Source organism: Lipotes vexillifer, unplaced genomic scaffold (assembly GCF_000442215.2).
Source record: "Lipotes vexillifer unplaced genomic scaffold, Lipotes_vexillifer_v1.1 scaffold67, whole genome shotgun sequence".
Lineage (NCBI taxonomy): Eukaryota > Metazoa > Chordata > Mammalia > Artiodactyla > Lipotidae > Lipotes > Lipotes vexillifer.
In genome coordinates this window covers 1,399,639-1,417,745 of record NW_006797638.1, presented here as the reverse complement: position 1 = coordinate 1,417,745, position 18,107 = coordinate 1,399,639, and the positions used below count along the sequence as shown (strand labels likewise).

At 33.1% G+C, this 18,107-nt stretch overlaps 1 protein-coding gene across 3 annotated transcripts in view; it reads right to left on the bottom strand.

The window, feature by feature from the left end:
* The window catches only part of ARB2A (ARB2 cotranscriptional regulator A), a 434,977-nt gene that overhangs the window by 319,318 nt on the left and 97,552 nt on the right, over positions 1 to 18,107 (bottom strand). For 2 of the 3 annotated variants that reach the window (XM_007469760.1, XM_007469759.1), the window contains 2 exons: positions 9,806 to 9,871; positions 4,522 to 4,713 (listed from right to left, as the gene is read on the bottom strand). In XM_007469760.1, coding sequence (XP_007469822.1) covers positions 4,522 to 4,713; positions 9,806 to 9,871 — 258 coding nt within the window. The remainder of the gene's footprint in view (positions 1 to 4,521; positions 4,714 to 9,805; positions 9,872 to 18,107) is intronic. The other variant, XM_007469761.1, reaches the window with a different exon arrangement.

The window sequence follows — 18,107 nt, the reverse complement described above, 5'->3', positions numbered from 1 at the left end:
TTCTTCTACAAAGAGTTGTGCCTTTATTCTCATAAACACTCTACCACTAATATATTGCTTTTTCTCCCATTCTTTTCTATTGCTTTTCTGAAACATCTATTAGAGGATAATTAGATCTTATTCTATTCTCCATGACTTTTTATCTATCATAATTTTTTTCTCAGGTTTTCTCTGCTATATTCTATATACTGTATTCCCCAATTCTAACTTTCAATTTACTAACTCTCTTCAACTATGCCTGATAGTTTTGCTTGACTTTTCTTTGTAATGAATCATTTCCTCAAATAATTTTTAGTTTCTGACTACAAATTCCTCTTCATTAGGGATTTACCCTGAATTGTAAAGTGTTGCTGTTGGCACTTTTACGTTTGTTTCCACTTGGTAACCCAGAAGTTTCATCAGTCCAAAATCCATTTTTACATGAATTGACATTGCTTGAGATTCCCACACTAAATAAGTTGTCTAAATTCAAACTGTTAATCTAAATCCACCTTTGGGTTAGGATCTGTGGCTTCTATATCTCAGGGGAGGCTGTTTTTTTATCCCACCTGGCACCTCTGGCAAACTGACTTTTGTACCTCTAAAAACTAAAAAGGCAGAAGCTTCCAGGGTCTTAGTTTTAGATCCTGCCTCTCAGGCTCAAAGCTGTGCTGTGGACCCCTTGGGGCCTAGGTCTTATATCTCATCAAATATCACCTTCGGGCTGCCACACCCTCCAGGGTTTTAAAACCACTAGGGTTTTAAGTTCTTTCTTGTAGTCAGGAATTTAAAGATTCTTTTTCTATCTTTTGAACATAACTAGGTCTTTAATATTTTTGTTGTTGCTATGTTTTATTCCATTATTTTTATGGGTGTTTAGTGGGAGGGACAAGTGACTGTTAATTAACTCAGTCCACCGTGTTATAGAACCCAAATTGTATACATTACATTGATAAAAATAGCATTAATTTAAAAAACTTTGATATAACAGTATGAAAATTATATGCAAAGTAAGTAATTATGGAAATAGTAGATTCTTCTGAATAATCCAGCTATGAGAAATTAGAAAACAATGTAGGCTTAGTCAAGTTATCAGAATTCTCAAAAAATTATTAAAATTAAAAAAATTTAAGTCATGTTGGATATGAATCACTTGTACTTTGAGAGTACTCTTTATAATTTAAACTTTTACTTCACTGATTTTATTATAAAACGTTTTCTAGAACTTCTCATCCTCGGTCACACTAAATATAGTTGCCATCAAGTTCCACCTTATGCATTACACCTAAAGCCTGAAAAGTATATATAAATTCTCAACCAGTCCAAAAAGTATTACCTACGCCAATGGTTCTAGTGTGGTGCCCAATGAGCAGCATTGGCATCACCTGAGATATTCTCAGATATGTAAATTTTCAGGCCCCAACCAGACCTTCTGAATTAAAACCTGGGATCTGAACAGGGCAATCTGTTTCAAGAAGCCCTCCACATGATTCTGATGCACGGTAAAAATTTGACTTCATGGACCAGGGGCTTCCAAACTGCTCCCCATGAAACTTTTTGACAGTATATACATCTCAATCAGTCAAAGCCTGGATAGGGAGAGATCAGTGACGTGTCTACGGTGCAAAATTTAAGGAGGCACTCACTCTCACGGTCCTACAAGGACTGCACGTCATGAGAGTGACTGACCCCTTAAATTTTGTACCCCGTACCACCCCTGCAATTAGTAATGAAACGAATTGTCACCTATTTTCCTTGCCCTTTTTATAGAGATCAACTAAAATGCCTGAAAAGATCAAAGAAGAAATATGTATGAGAAAATCTCAAACTGCACAATCAGACACTGAATAATTAGTACTTGGCTATATGATATACTGTTTCTTATTAATATATTATGCAATTAAGATTGTTAAGCACTGAAAATATTAGCTATGACCTCCTGAGAAGCACTGTGGGCATTTATCTGATATGTACTACTTCTCCAACAAGAAATCTTAATACAATTTTAATAATAAAGTTCTTAAGTATCTAAACTGCAAGGATTAGAGTATCTGTAGTTTTTAAACTGTCATCTATGGAGCCCCAGGGTCAGGGAATAAATCTCAGGGGCTGTTGTGAGAATGGTTCCAATCTTCACTTCAGCTTCAGCCAAAGTGGCTCCACAGATTCAAACACAAGTTTTGTTTTTTTTACAAAACAGTCCAGTAGAGGCAGGGTTCTAGTGTTGGAAAAAAGTTTTAACCTTACCATGATATGACTCCTATTTTAGGACCTTTAATCTTATACTAAAAATCTGCAAGGAATATAGCATAAATATTATTAACAACACTGAGTAGAGATAATCTTGTCTGGCCTGAAAAATATCAGAATTTACTGCAGCTGTGATATGAAAATGGACAGACCATGGAAAACAGAGTAGTGGCTCCCAGCCCTTTGTAAACTATGGAAACATTTCTTTAAATACAATTTTAGAAAGAAGTCCAGAAAATAAAAACATGTAGGAGTGATCTGATTAAAAAGAATGAGACAACTTCTTTTTCCCTGTTAGTCTTCCTCTTCCTGCTTCCTAAAATACCATCCTTTCCCCCACCTGTCTCCGCACCCTCCAGCCACATACACAAAGCAGCCCTTGAAGAATTACCAGAGAAACACCATGAAAAAGTAAAGCCAAAGTAATAAAATCACTTTATCTGAATTAAAAAGAGATATCCATTTTTAAATGTTCACCATGTAGAAAGTTACCAGAATAAAGTTCATAAAATCGAGAATAAAGTATATAAACTAAACTTTTCAAAGTACACAACATACACTAAATACTAAAGAACTCAGAAATCAGCTGCTTTATTTCAAGGAACCCTGAGCTGCTCTGACTGAGAAAAGCACAAAAATGGCAAGGCAATGAAATGCTGTTATCCCCCACTATTCCTACTTAAAAGGACAAAATGACTGACTATTCTAATGTTACTGATAAACCTCCTCCCTCTTGTTTAGGATCTCAACAGATAGTTTGTTCAAAGGTATTTGGGATAGCTTCCCTTATACTCTACACTCTATAGCCCTATACTCCCCTATACTTCAAAAGACCCTATACAACAATAAAATATTCTAGAATGGGAAAGGCTTAGTTGATCTAGTAGCACAGACAATATAATTTACATAAAGTATCTCACCAAGCACGTGTTTGTACAAACATCTGATTTTCTTTACTAAATTGTATGTTCAGATATTCACCAAATTGTGATCAAATTTCACATGTAAGTTCTTAAAATACATCAACAGCATCTGTTCTAACCACTAACTAATGTGCCAGAGAGTAAGTTCATTTCACTATTCAAAACCTGAAATATGAAACAGTTTAAATAAATTTATTTTAGTTACTTAAATTCTACCAAAAAACACACTAAGTTTGCAACCAATCAAAAGTAATGCCTTTGTGTTCTTTGCACATCCATGAAGACTGAAAAGAAAAATACACAATTCACCTATGAAATTCTACTTGCAGCATTTTAAGGGCCTCAAAATCTATTAACAAAATATTCTTTAGGAGCTGGGCTGAGCTTTAATCTTATCACTTCAGAGTTAACAAAGTAGGAAACATATCTTTGACCTTTGCAATCATAAGTGTATCAAATAATTTCTTTCCACTTGTAATTACAAAAATGTAATAATGTAGCTCTTATAAAGCATGCGTGATAACTTTCCGTTATTATATTTACCTTTTGTAAGTAAAGATGTCACTTTACCTTTTTTTTTCTGAAGAAAATCTCTGCTTATATGTGAAAGAAAACCAACTGTGCAAAATTTAACTATTCATTACAGAACTTAAGAATAAGACAGTAAAACAAGTCGCCAAATATTAAGATATAACAAAGCTAGGTCAGAAAAAGAAATTTCACCACTACAGGAAAGAAAACCTTGAACACAATTTTAAAACACCAATTTCTAAAAAGTTATAATTCAAGTAAGAATAGAGTAATTCAGTAAATACTGCAAGTTACCATTTTGTATGTCTTTGTCTTATTCATAAAGCATTACATTTGTCGGCTCTAAAGAGTTGTTTTTTGTTTTTATTTTTTAATGACAAAAAAACACTGAGTTATTCCAACTCTTTTTTTTTAAGAATAAGATATTATCTTAAAGGTAGCAGAATTCCTTTAGTTTCTAACTTCACTAAATCAGGTAGGCAGAGATTTACAAAAGCAGTCATGATTTTTTTTCAGAAGTATTTTCAATAATATTGATAAGTATTTGATAATTTAAGTGATATTTCATGTAATAAGAAACAAAAAAATTTAGAACTGAAAATACTCATTTCAAAGATTTTATCTAAATCTTTGTATACTTAAGATGCCTTTTTGCTCTTGTTGTAAAGGCAAAATAATACAGAATAATCTTTCACTACAAATAAAATAAATAAGAACAATTTAAAGATAGGACTATGTTTAGAAAAGACTTTTTAAAAGACATGATAAAATAATTTATAACACATACTAAAACAGAGCTATAAAATGCCAAAAAAAAATTAAAGGAAATTGCACTTACATCCACAGCTCTCTTAATAAAAGGTATCTGTGTGCCACTGTCCAGATCTTCATTTATAATAAGCCTTCTAGCCCACTGACCTGCCCTCACAACACCACTACCATGAATTAAAACCATCAGTTTCTGTGGATTTGTCAAAGCATCCTCACTCATAAAGATAAAACTCTTTGGTTCACTCTCAGTGGCATCTACCTGTAATTAAAAAAAATTAAATAATAAATAAATGTTTTCTGATCAGGTATAGACACAAATGAGAAAACAACTAATGATTACTATAAATTATAGAATGACTATTATAGAATTATAGAAGTAAAAAAACTTTAAAATTTTCATTAGAGATTGATAATTATATATAAGGTAGAGGAGCAAAAAAAGACATAGTAATTTAAACATATAAAAATATGAAAAAATACTGGAAATATGCCTTTCTCCATTATTCTTGTCTATTTAGTATTATATTATCATTATAAATAAGAATAACTAATTTTTAAGTGCTTCCTATAATCTAGATACTATGCTAAATGTTAAAAAAATATTATTTCTGTTAAGGTCGCACTATTATTATATTCATTTATAGATGAAGAAGTTGAGGCCTAGAGAGTTTAAATAACTCGCCCAAGGTCACACAGCTATTAAGCCTATAAGTTATAATAGAAATATGCTGCACCTAAAATAAAAAACAGAAAAACCCAGCTGGCGAATACACATATTGGAAAACCATATATTAGCAAGGAAAACTACTAAGCTTTTAACAACGGTAGGAGAGGGAACTATTTAAAAATTCAAACACCAACTGTTCTGTGTAAATGGACTTTGAAATTTCATTCAGAGTATGAACACAGGATTATACAACAATTATTTTATGAAGGAATATTATTTGTATACTTTGATAACCTTATTTTATGTACTAGTTATTTATGGTATAAAAAGTGAATATTCTTAGTCATTTTGATTACACTTAATAGTTAGGTTTATACTAGATGATGTATGATTTAGATTTGAAAGATTCAAAAGACTTTTAGAAAGGGATAACTTCCCAAACTCTTATTAAATATGCCATGGCATACACTGAGTGGTATTCCACACCAGCAGGGGCAAGTAACCAGGAATGGCAGCCTTTGTGCAACCAGGTCAGAGCCAAGTTAAAATCTTGACAGCTGGTACTAAACACCTCCTCAAGTAGAGAAAGTCAATCCACATTCTGGGTAATGCAAGCACTTCACTTCATCAACAATATAGATTCATAAAATTACCAAAATAAGAAAGAAAAAAACTCAATACCAAAAAATGCCTTGGATTCCAAATGTTCCCAGTCACTACTCCTGGGACAAAAAAACAAAATTAAATTTCTCTATTTCTAAAACAATCAGATTGGTGTCAGTAGTGGATGCTTAGCCAGTTGTGTACACAGAGCACAAAAGGTAATTATTTCAGCAAGAAGAGCACGGCCACAGGGCTTAAGAAAAAAATACCACCTTCTCAGTGAAGCCTTCTCTGACCACCCCATTTAAACACTTCCCCAAGAATTCCCTAGTCCCATTCTGTTTTATGTTGCTCCATAGCACATAACACAATATAATATGCTTTTAATAATATTCTATTATTTACCATCTGCTCCCTCCACTAGAATGTAAGTCCAGGAAGGCATAGACCTTTGTTTGTCTCCAGCTACATTCCCAATGCCTAGAAGAAAGGCTGGCACATTGTAGGCACTCATTTATATAAGAATGAATGAACTTTTGAAATAAAGAATCTTATCAAGCATCACTAGTGAATTCCTTTAGATAAAAGGCATTTAACTAAATAATGCATCCTCTTAACTGCTTACAATACTTGCCTGGTTCAGAAAGCACAAATGGAAGATTAAATGAATGCATGACTACAAAGAATTTTAAAAGAACTACACAATGCTTAGAATTAAAATGGCATATCTGTATCTTTATTAGTAGTAATTAAATATGCAGTAAGAGAAGTATGAAGTATAACACTACCACATTAGCTTCACTTGCATGTGACGTCTAGAATAAACAAATTACTATGATGACAATGGATATGACTGAAGTCATAGAGGAAGAAAAGTGGATGGGAGACAGACAAAAGCCAACTCTGAGAAGAAAAACTCCCTTTTACCTAGGAACATTATATGAAAGCAGATTAATCACTCAGTTAAAATGGCTTAAAAAAACAAAATGGTAATAAGAACAAAAGAAAAAATTAAAAAGCAAAGCTGTCAGTGAAAAATAAAGAAGAGGCTACAGAGGTTCCCAGTCATTCATTTACCAAAAAGTATGTCTAAATATGCACAAATAAAAGAGCCTCTTAAAGTCAGTGAGGCCTTAATGGATTCTGGAATGTATGGAAATGGACATCTGTTTATCTTAATGAAAAAACCCCTAGCTATAGACTTTCCAGCAGGTGCTGATCACTGTTTCTTTTTTCCATCATACTAAGTCCCCTGTTACCAAGCACCTGAGTCAATTTTTTAAGCAATGGAATGCTGGCACTTTAAATTCCACAGTAATCACTTCAAAACTGGAAAAGTACTTATTTTCTGAAGATAAACATGTGTTTTTTTATATTATACCACTGTTCAAGAATTTTTTAAGGGGCTACAAGTCAAGGTAGCCATGAACAAATGAATAAATGTTTTACTTGAACATCCAGATATGCTGACTTTGAAAATATCAGAATGTCAGAGTATTTAAGGAAAAAAATGAAAATGAACAATGTAATGGTATTAATGATTAAGGAATAAGAACAGTATTTAAGCTGGTCATTGACATATTCATCTCAATATAATGCAGAACTGTGACTCTGCAGCTGGTGGCTATAATTCACTCTGTGTAAAATTAGTGCTAATTTAAAATAGAAAAATATCTATATAAAATAATTTTTCCTTCATTAAGTTAAGTTTTGAAATGGTTGTTCCAAGGCCATATATCTTCAAACAATGGTTATTTACTAAGATGAGCTTTCATTAAGGAATACACATAAAGGTCATTCCAGTGTACCGCCTCAGGTTAGAGACAAATCAACCTCAAAGGCCAATTGGTCAGTGAGACTGCACCAAACAATTTTTAGCAATTAACAATTCACTTTGGGATAGTTATGAAAACCACTAATTTTGATATTTATTTAAATATGATTGAATAAATTGAATGCAAATCTGTAGTCAAGCTAAATTCACGTATCCAGTATTCTACACAAGTGTGAGATACTAAAATGGAGAATATTTTGTACCTATTTATGTGAGGTGGAAAGTAAACATGAGACATGATCATGATCTGTCAAATCATGGACTTCCACGAAGTGCTGTCATTTAAAAAAAAAAGTTTTTCTTTCCTTGTTAAGTATTTCAACTGTAACACTAAAACTTAGTTTATCATCAGGAAAAAAAAGTTTGGTGGTATTCCTGTAGTAAAGAAGAACGACTTTGAACAACAACAAAAAAACCCCACTCTCACTGCTAGCTTTGGGACTTAAGAGAACTCAGGAGAAAACTAATACTTAGGGAAGAAAAATTCACAACTATATAAAATATGTGATGATAATCTAAGGAGAGATAAACTTCCTAAAATAAAAATTTTCTAGTTTCTTTAATGTTTATAAAATTAGGGAATCTTTACTAACCAAAAATGGACATGAAGGTTGTTATAGGTCTCATATAATGTAAAGCTCCCTCTGTGTAACTTTATAGTCTAAATTTAAAAAAGAGGAAAATAATTGAAGTCCTTCTAAATCTAATCTCAGGCTTTCTATAAAGAAAATTAATGAAAGGCAATCATATAACATGAGAGATATGGCCAATTATCTTGTAATTTGTTCTAGAAATCTAGGGAATTAAAGTGAGTTTAAAGGTTCCATGGAACTAGAAGTATTACAGAGTTAAAGGACTCAATATTAATTGTGCTGTAACAATGAATTAACCTAAGGCTCTTTAAATATCATTCTTCAGAAACTTCGAAAGAAACAGAATTCACAAGAAAAGAAGACTGGACAAAGTGACAAAATTCTACCTTAACTTTCCAGAAGACAAAATTCAATATATAGTTTTAATAGAGTAAGACACTAGACCTAAAGTCAAAACTAAAAGAGATTTGAATCCAAAAAAGACTTCAATATTCATTCCTCAAAAGATACTAAAATCTTTGTTTTCACATAATTCAAAAGGAAGGAAAGGTTCCAAAAAAACAAGGGTTGGCCTAAGTCATTACGAGGAACAATACTGAATATTTTATTCACTGCTATGTCACCAGCACTTGGAACAATACCTGGTACCCTAAAATAAATATTTGTTGAATGAATGAATAAATGATTAACAATGTGACCTAGTACTTGAGATTGCCTATAGAAAATTAAATATAAAATAGATTTCTTTTAAAAAAAAATCAACCTATGGGAATTAATTTGAGAGGATGGATAGCATTAAAAAATCCTCAAACCCTCCAATTCATGGTAGAATAACACTGCCCAAAGAACTTTAAAATTTCATGCAAAATTTCATGCAAAATTTCATGTAAACAAAATTATCAATATTCAAAGTTTTGTGCCTTAAATAAATTACTTTCATGAAGTCTTGGAGATTCATATAGATTGTAAAATCAGAGAGTTGTCAGGGACCTTAAAGATCATCCAGTTTACCATCATTACACACATAAGGTTATGATTCCTTCATTTAAACACTTAATATTTCATGCTTTCTATTAAAAACAAAAAAGTTCTTTTGAGAAGCTGAATCACAGAACAAATTTCAAACTTTTTCACTCTGAAATGGCAAAATATGCAAAACTTCAAAAAAGTGCTCTACCAAAAAAGAGATGAGTAGTGTTATGAAACACGAAGCACTAGGAGTGAATCTGGGGATGTGCAGAGGAAATAACAGAGAAATAAAACATATAATTAAAAAAAATCAAGAAATAATTAAAGCGATGGTGAATGTCTAATGCAAGAAAAGGAACACTGGTTTACTTCAAATAAATATGTAAAAATAAATTATAGCAATGAAATGAGAAAAGGTAGAGGAAAGGGTAGTCCTTTTGTGTCATCATTTTCAAAAAAGACTGGAAATCAGTTTTTCTTTACACTGAAGAATATTACTTTTTAAGAACTATTGTGCACAGTGAGATGAGATATAATGACAGGAATTTAATATTATCTTTATCAGTATCGAAACACTAGGATCTTAACATTTAAGCTTATCACAGTTAACCTAAAACAATAGTTTTCTTCTGAATTGAAAACTATTTTATTTGGAACTATAAATATTTTTAAAAATTGGACTTACTGGAATAGATATTTTTTTCAAATTACAGTCCTTTTCCAGGAGCTCGTATACATACTTCGTGATGATCTAAGTAGGAAAGAAATAACATATTAAAATGCAATGTTGTCCATTATCAAAATTCACATAAATTATTAAAATTTATTGCTCTGAAAATCTATCTTGGAATATTTTCATACTAAATTAAGAGGCTCTTTACTGGTTTACTTCCTGCTGCTGTGTACTGAATAACTATGCACTAAGGATTCAAAATAGTTAATATAAACACAAAAATACACAAGGACTTTCTATTTTACAAAGCAATACTCTGTAAGCATATTTTCCTTTTTTTTTGCAGTATTTCTAGAATTCTCTTTTCCCTATAATTTCCCTATAGGTATTATACCTAATATAGCACGATCATGACTCTGCTGAATCCTAACACTTCTTTTGTATTCCATGAATCAAAGAGGGAAAAGTCAGAGGTATTCCAAACAGAAAAGGAAAACTGGTCCAGCAAAGCCAGGCACCAGTTAGTATTACCGGTTATATTAGGCAGAAACATGGCTGCCCAAAGATGTCTACATCCTAACTCCTGTTAACCTGCTAATATGTTATGTTACATGGTAAAAGGGACTTTGCAGATATGATTAAGATTAAGAACCCAAGATGGGGATACTACCCTGGATTATCTGAGTGGGCCCAACTTAATCACATAAATCCTTATAAGTAAAAGATTACCGAACAGTATGTCAGAAAGATGCAAAGTGAGAAGGCCTCAACAGGCCATTGCTGGTTTTGAAGACGGAGGAAGCAGACAACGAGCCAGGAAATGTGGTGGCCTTTAAAAGGTGGTATAATCCTCAGTTTATAGACAGTAAGAAAACAAGACCTAGGTGCTACACTTGCAAGGAACTGAATTCTGCCAACAACTCAAAGAAGCAGTAAATGGATTCTCCCCCTAAAGACTCCAGAAAGGAACAGCCTGCCCAACACCTTGATTTTAGTCTGGTGGCACTCATACTGAACTTCTGACCTCAAGAATTGTAGGATAATATATTTGTGTTGTTTTAAGCCACTAAATTTATGGTAATTTGTTACAGCAGCAACAGAAAACTAATACACTATTTCTATTAAAGAAAGCAAAGCAAGTGAAGAAAGAGATGTCTGGAGTAAAAGTGATGATTTAATAGGCTTTAATGGTCATTTTAAGGAGTGTTTCAAAAATATCTTGAATCATCTATGCACAGTATCTCAGAGAATAATTTTAGCAGCAACATAATTAAAAGTCAAATCTTAATATGAAACAAGATCAGATGATATTTTTTTTAGAAAAATTAAGATCACTTTGGTGCTGTCTTCTGTCATCTGAAATAAGATTCTCTATCCTGCTTTCTCTAAGAAGTCCAAAATCCCTCCTTCTCTGTATACATATTCATTCATTTTAGAAACAGTATATTAGATGTATGCTAGAACAGCTTTATATTGTCTGGTAATAGTAATTTCAAAAGCTACAACACTAAACCAGAACTAGGTGATAATCTACTAGTTATTAATTGAATAGTATTCCTATATTTTATGTAGAATTTTAAATTATGTTCATTATACCTTCACCAGAAAGTAGCAGTACTATAAACCTGAACGAGTAAATATATGTATGAGTCTAAAAATATACATGAAGTTATAAATGGGTTACCACTTCAAGAGAAATGGGGTTTAACTAAATGAGATTAGCTAAAATGAGTGGGTTATCATTTCTAAAAATTTCCTTCTACGAAATCATAAAATATCCTTACATTTATAGAAACAATAAAACCAATCAAACTTAAACTCAAATGAATTCTACCACCATGCAAAATACTTACAAGACATAATTTGAGAATTAAAAAATTATTTTGTCAGGTTATATCTTATATCAATATGAAATACATATTGCAGTTAATTCTCAATTTGATACTGCAATATAATACAAAACAATTCAAACATTGCTTACATTTGACTTTGAAAAACATTATAGAGCAAGTATCTGTTCTAATAAAACCATACGTCGAATAGAGTTGGAAAGACACTACCTAACTTGCCCAATTTCCCTTGCTCTCAAAGTCCTGACTGCAGAAGAAAAGCAACCATAAACTAAACCATCTAACTTGTAGGCAGTTTTCTCTGCTGGAATGTTCTCCTGCACCCTAGTCATCCTCCAAGAGACAGATCACATGTCAGCTGCTTTAGGTGACATTTTCCTGCCTCATCCCAACCCTCCAAGGTAAGACAAAATGTCCCACCTCTGTGCTTCTTTGCACATGCCTGAAGCATATGAGTTTGATATTATTCACCTGTCTTGTTACCTGACTAGCCTGAGAACACTAGAATTTAGGTATCCTACCTCTACACTTCTGTGTATCCATACAGGATAGTGTCTGGTGCATTGAAGGTACTTTAAAACAGTATACAAATTCTCTTCACTGTTCATTCTGTCTATGTCCTTTGAGGGAGATAAGTGTTTCAGATTTTTAAAAAATCTTTCTAACTGCTGAATTGAGGCTTAGAAAGAAAGCATCAAGGATTCATAGCCTTACAGCTTGAGGAGGACTGCAGTCTGCATTTAGAAAAGTCAATAAATGAAAATATAATTTTGAAAAAAATAGATGAAAAAAAGTATCTCGCCCAAATGTAATCTATGTTCAAATATTCACTAGAAACATTGTTTCCAGTGAAGTTCCTACATGAAAAGAAAAGGCTTAAGAGACTAATAAGACTGAGCTAAAGTGAAATCTTCATTCTAATAAGAAACATAGGAACTTCTGGTTTCTGTTCTGAAATATGAAGAGCCTGGAAGTAGTCACTCCTATCCTCACAAAAAGAAAAAAGCTGAACAAACTGAAAACCAATGACTCTTCTTAGATCTATCGGATATCTGAGGTCACAGGGCAAACTGCTTCCCCGAAAACTGGAGAGACAGCCAGGCAGATACAGAGGATAAGGACTTACTGGTAACAAAAGCGCAGGTGCAGAAGTGTTGGCTGAAACCAGTCCTGGGGCAGGAACACTTTCAACTATAATTGATTAATTTCTGGAGGTTCAATATGAATACTAGCTTAAGAATGAAAAATTAGGAGGGGCCTCAGCCTTAAAGAAGGATTCTCCAAACTTCTATGAGTTTTACCTCCATGAGCCTCACTAGGTTCTCACTGTGGAGATTAGAGAAAAATCTTCACCTGCTTCCAGCAGGGGAAGAGGAAAGTAACCATTTTGAAACACTACTGACCTCTGTTCTACTTAATAAGGCCTTCTCACAAGGAAAACTATTTCACCAGAGCGTAACTGACAGAGGGGAAGCAAAAGGTTCACTAAAAGACTGAGACCTAATCATAGGACTATAGAAGGTTTCCTCCCACCCTTCCTCACATTACCACCATAGCAATAGGGCTCCTATAAAATAACAAGGAATGAGATACAGCTAAAAGAACTGCAAGGCTCACCCCTATTTAAAGTCTCCAGGAACACTTTTAAAGACAACAGGGAAAACAAAAACAAGGACATAAGAGGAAATTTTAGCCTTGGCCACAAGAGCTACCGCAAATAGTAGACACAGACTGACTCCTAGCCAGATAAACATAAAACTTCACACTAAAGACCTATCTACCAAAGTTCCTTTTACCCAATACAACATGTCCAGCTTTCAACAAAAAATTACCAGGCACACTAAAAGGCAAAAAGAAAGAACCCGAAAAGACAAATCAAGCATCAGAAAATTTGGGATTATCAGAATTGGAATTTAAAACAATAAGTAATATGCCAAAGGATTTATTGAAAAAGTTGACAACATAAAAGAACAGATGAGTACGTAAGCTGAGAGATGGAAACTCTAAGAAAGAATCAAAAGAAAATGCTATATCAAAAACACTGTAATGAAAATGAAGAATGCCTTTGATGGGCTCATCAGTAGACTAGATATGGCCAAGAAAAGAATCAAAGAGTTTCAAGATGTAACAGTACACACTTTCAAAACTGTAATGCAAAGAGGAAAAGAAAGAATGAAAAGATGGAACAGAATATCTGAGAATTATAGGGCAATTACAAAAGTTTTAACATATGCATAATAGTAATACCAGAAAGAGAAGAAATAGAAAAGAATAGAGGAACAATTTGACATAATAATGGCTGAGAATATTCCAAAATCAATGACAGACACAAAACCACAGACCCAGGTGATCCAAAGAACTCCAAACAGGATAAATACCAAAACCACACCTGGCCATATCATATTAAAACTGCACAAGCCAAACACAAAGAATCCAGACTGGCAGTATGGAGAGATCTGGGGGAGTGAGGGATGTGGAAGACTTTACCTAGAGAGGAAAATAAAGTAAGAATTATATCAGACTTCTCTTCAGAATCACGCACATAAGAAGAGAGCAGATTGAAATATTCAAAGTATTGAAAGAAAAAATCCACCAATCTATAATTCTGTATCCAGTGAACTTATCCTTCGAAGGTGAGAAATAAAGATTTTCTCAATCAAAAACTGAGGGAATTTTTGCAAGCAGATCTACCACAAGAAATGTTAAAATAAATTATTCAGAGAGAAGGAAAATTATATAGGTCAGAAATTTGGATGTACATAAAGAAAGGAAGAGTGTTAGAGAAGAATAAATTAAGGTAAAATAATTTTAAAATTTTTTCTTATTCTTTTTTTAATAAATTTATTTATTTATTTATTTTTGGCTGCATTGGGTCTTCATTGCTGCACGCAGGCTTTCTCTAGTTGCGGTGAGCAGGGGCTACTCTTGGTTGCAGTACGTGGGCTTCTCATTGCAGTGGCTTCTCTTGTTTGTGGAGCACGGGCTCTAGGTGTGCAGGCTTCAGTCGTTGTGGCACGTGGGCTCAGTAGTTGCAGCTCGTGGGCTCTAGAGCACAGGCTCAATAGTTGTGGCGCACAGGCTTAGTTGCTCCGTGGCATGTGGTATCTTCCCAGACCAGGGCTTGAACCCGTGTCCCCTGCATTGGCAGGCAGATTCTCAACCACTGTGCCACCAGGGAAGTAAGTCCCTTTTCTTATTCTTAATTGACCTAAAAGACAACAGTTTGTTGAAAATAATAGCAGCGATGTTTTTGGTGATTATAGCTTATAGAAAAGAAAAATGAATGACAGCAAGATTACAAGTTATGGGAGGGAGAAGCTGAGAATACTCCGTTATAAGGTACTCACACTACCCATGAAGCAGTATAGTATTATTTGAAAGAAAAAAAAATTACTACACCTGATAATTTCTCTGGATTTCTTTTGATTCCTAAGAAGTAGCCATATAGCTAAAATTAAATGAATCCACAATGGAAGACATAGGTAAGTAATTTTGAGATTATATATTCATGAAATAGATCCCTTGGCTAACAAAAGAATAATGCCCTCTACGAACTGGAGTCAAACTAGACTTTTTTCTAGCTCAGGATTTCTCTACCTAGGAATTAAAGAAAATGTTAACAGAAAGAGCAGGGGCGATCAAAGAAATAGACAGTGGGAAGAAGGAAAATGAAGTCTGATAAAAACTAATTCTCAATGGAGTACTTCCAACAGAAGGGGTATACTCACCCTGCAATAAATTTAATTGACATTTATTGAGCAGTTGCTATATGCTTATCATGTACCTCATGCATTTCTGCATTATATCTGGTCATTAATTAAATAAGAAGCTAACAACGACACCCTTTATTCCTGCAAAAGCACTGAAATTATTCTAGCAGATTATAATTTAAGGAGGTGGGTAATGAAACTAAGAAGCTTCCCAGAAGGTAATTTAGACCTTTTTGCGACTGGATTTGAGAAATAAAATGGGATATATGGCAAGAAGTATGACTGGAGAAATGAAAGAAAATTAACATAAATATTTTAATTAAATAAAAATACAAAGTTAACTTTACTATTAGATGCCAAGCTTCTGTTCTTTCTTACTCTGAAGAAAACCCTCTCATTAGTAAGAAATTAAGTTTGACCTCATTGATTCACAGCAATAACAATTTTCATTTCTCAACTTTATTAATGGTAAGATAAAAATTTCTGTATTGGGCCCATCAGAAGAGTAAGAACTTTAGACCAAGGCACAAAACACCAACATCCATAAATCCTGAGTAACATCCACCTCTGGAGAGGACAACTAAATGCTAAGAGTACCCTGATTTGGAGTATAAGCGTGGATGAACTGAACCGAAAGAAATACTCTCAAAGACTTAAGTATATCTATGACATTTTATGCCCTGTAATCAAAGAAAGTCTCAGAAAACAGACTCAATAGACTACCAACCTGAATTAGTAAAATATGAACTATAAAAGATTTTAAAAGGAAAAACTTTTAAAGAGACTTAGGTTAATAAAAGTTAATAAATTGTTACCTAAGATAAATCTAGTTCTAACTGATGGAATAAAATTAAGTGATTTGTAATTAGTACAGTGAAGTGACAGTTTTGTTAGTTCTCCTCTGCCTAAAACAATTACGTATAGGATTTCTGTATTAAATTGATATGCAGAACAGTTGGAAACAGTTTAGTTTTACCTAAGCAACTCCTTTTAACACTACTCATTTGCTTAGGAAGCTCTGATTTCACAAATAAGCCAAGCGGGGTCAATACAGGCAGTCTGACTTACAAATGTATCACAAATGTAAAAAAATTTGATATTATGAGTTTTTACTATATTAGAAGTTTAATAATAATTTTGGAAACAGACGTTTGCATTTAAAACAGTCTTCGTTAAGATTATCTCAGTTTCACTTCACTTATTGATACAAATAGCGCTTTTAAAACTCCATGGCTTTTAAGAAACCAGTCTTACTCATTTCATCTCTAAACAAAGTGCAAGTGGTAGAAGATTTTAGCTCTGAGCAATTACTTGATTTAAAACATGTTTATTCCCAAAGCAGTATAATTTTTACCTTCAGGGCTGAGCAATTCATGGTTCAACAGAATCATTTAGTATTATACCAGCAAGAACAATGTAGTACTTCTACGAGTACTAAAAGTTAATAAGTAGATGAGATTTACATATTAAATTTAATATTATAGATTTTTTCCATTTTTAAACAAAACTGGAAAATTTATAATTATTATAGCTTAATAAAAATAGAAAATATTAATGCTCAAACAGTAAATAACCACTTTGCAAAATATCTACTTTTAATATTTTTAAAAAACTGTATGCATACAGTTTACTTTCTACTTTAACATGCTCTCATATTTTTATTTTATTTTTTAAAATTTATTTTATTTTTGGCTGCATTGGGTTTTCATTGTTGCTTGCATGCTTTCTCTAGTTGCGGTGAGCGGGGGTTTCTCTTGTTGCGGAGCACAGGCTTTAGGCACGTAGGCTTCAGCAGCTGTGGCACATGGGCTCAGTAGTTGTGGCTCGTGGGTTCTAGAGAGCAGGCTCAGTAGTTGTGGTGCACAGGTTTAGCTGCTCCGGGGCATGTGGGATCTTCCCGGATCACGGCTCAAACCCGTGTCCCCTACGTTGGCAGGCAGATTCTTAACCACTGCGCCACCAGGGAAGCCCGGTCTTATATTTTAGATAAGTATTTTATAAATCACATACAAAATTTTTTTTTAAATTCATGCTGACCATCTTTTAACTGGCAAGTTTATTTAATTCATTGTGATTACTGAATTTAGATTTAACTTTTCATTGTATTTTGTACCTTCTACTTACCTTGCTTTTTATATGTTTCTTTTTTTCTTTTCCTATCTTTTAATAGATTAACTTTTCTTTACTCCTGCCTTTCTGGATAAAAGTTACATATTCTAGTTCTATTCCTCTAGTGGCATCTTTATAGCTTTAACATGAATATCTGACATATCAAAGTCTAAAATTAATAATTTTTCTTTTCCTCTTGAATAGTTCAACTTGAAAGAGCTTTAACCCATCTTTTTAACTCATCTTACATACTATTTGATATATTTGATATATTTTTTCCCTTGATTTGTACTTTGTGTGTGTGTGTGTGTGTGTGATTATTTTGCTTTATTTAGGTAAAGTTTGTTTTGATTTCCCACGTGATAATCAATTCATTTGCTCAGCATTCCTTTTGAGGTACATCTCTTTCACTCTCATTAGTTCAGTTTTCTTCTTCATTAGTTCTTTAGGAAAAAGTAAACTGTCATTTTTTTTGTCTGAAAATATCTCTATCTGGACCTAACACTGAATGATAGTTTTACTTGGGCATAAAGTTCTAGAACAATAGATATTTTCTCTGGTGTCTTCTGGTTTCCATGGTTATTGTTAATATTTCTGCTGTCAGTTTTACTGTGGTTGTAAGTAATCAGGCTTCATCCTCTGGTT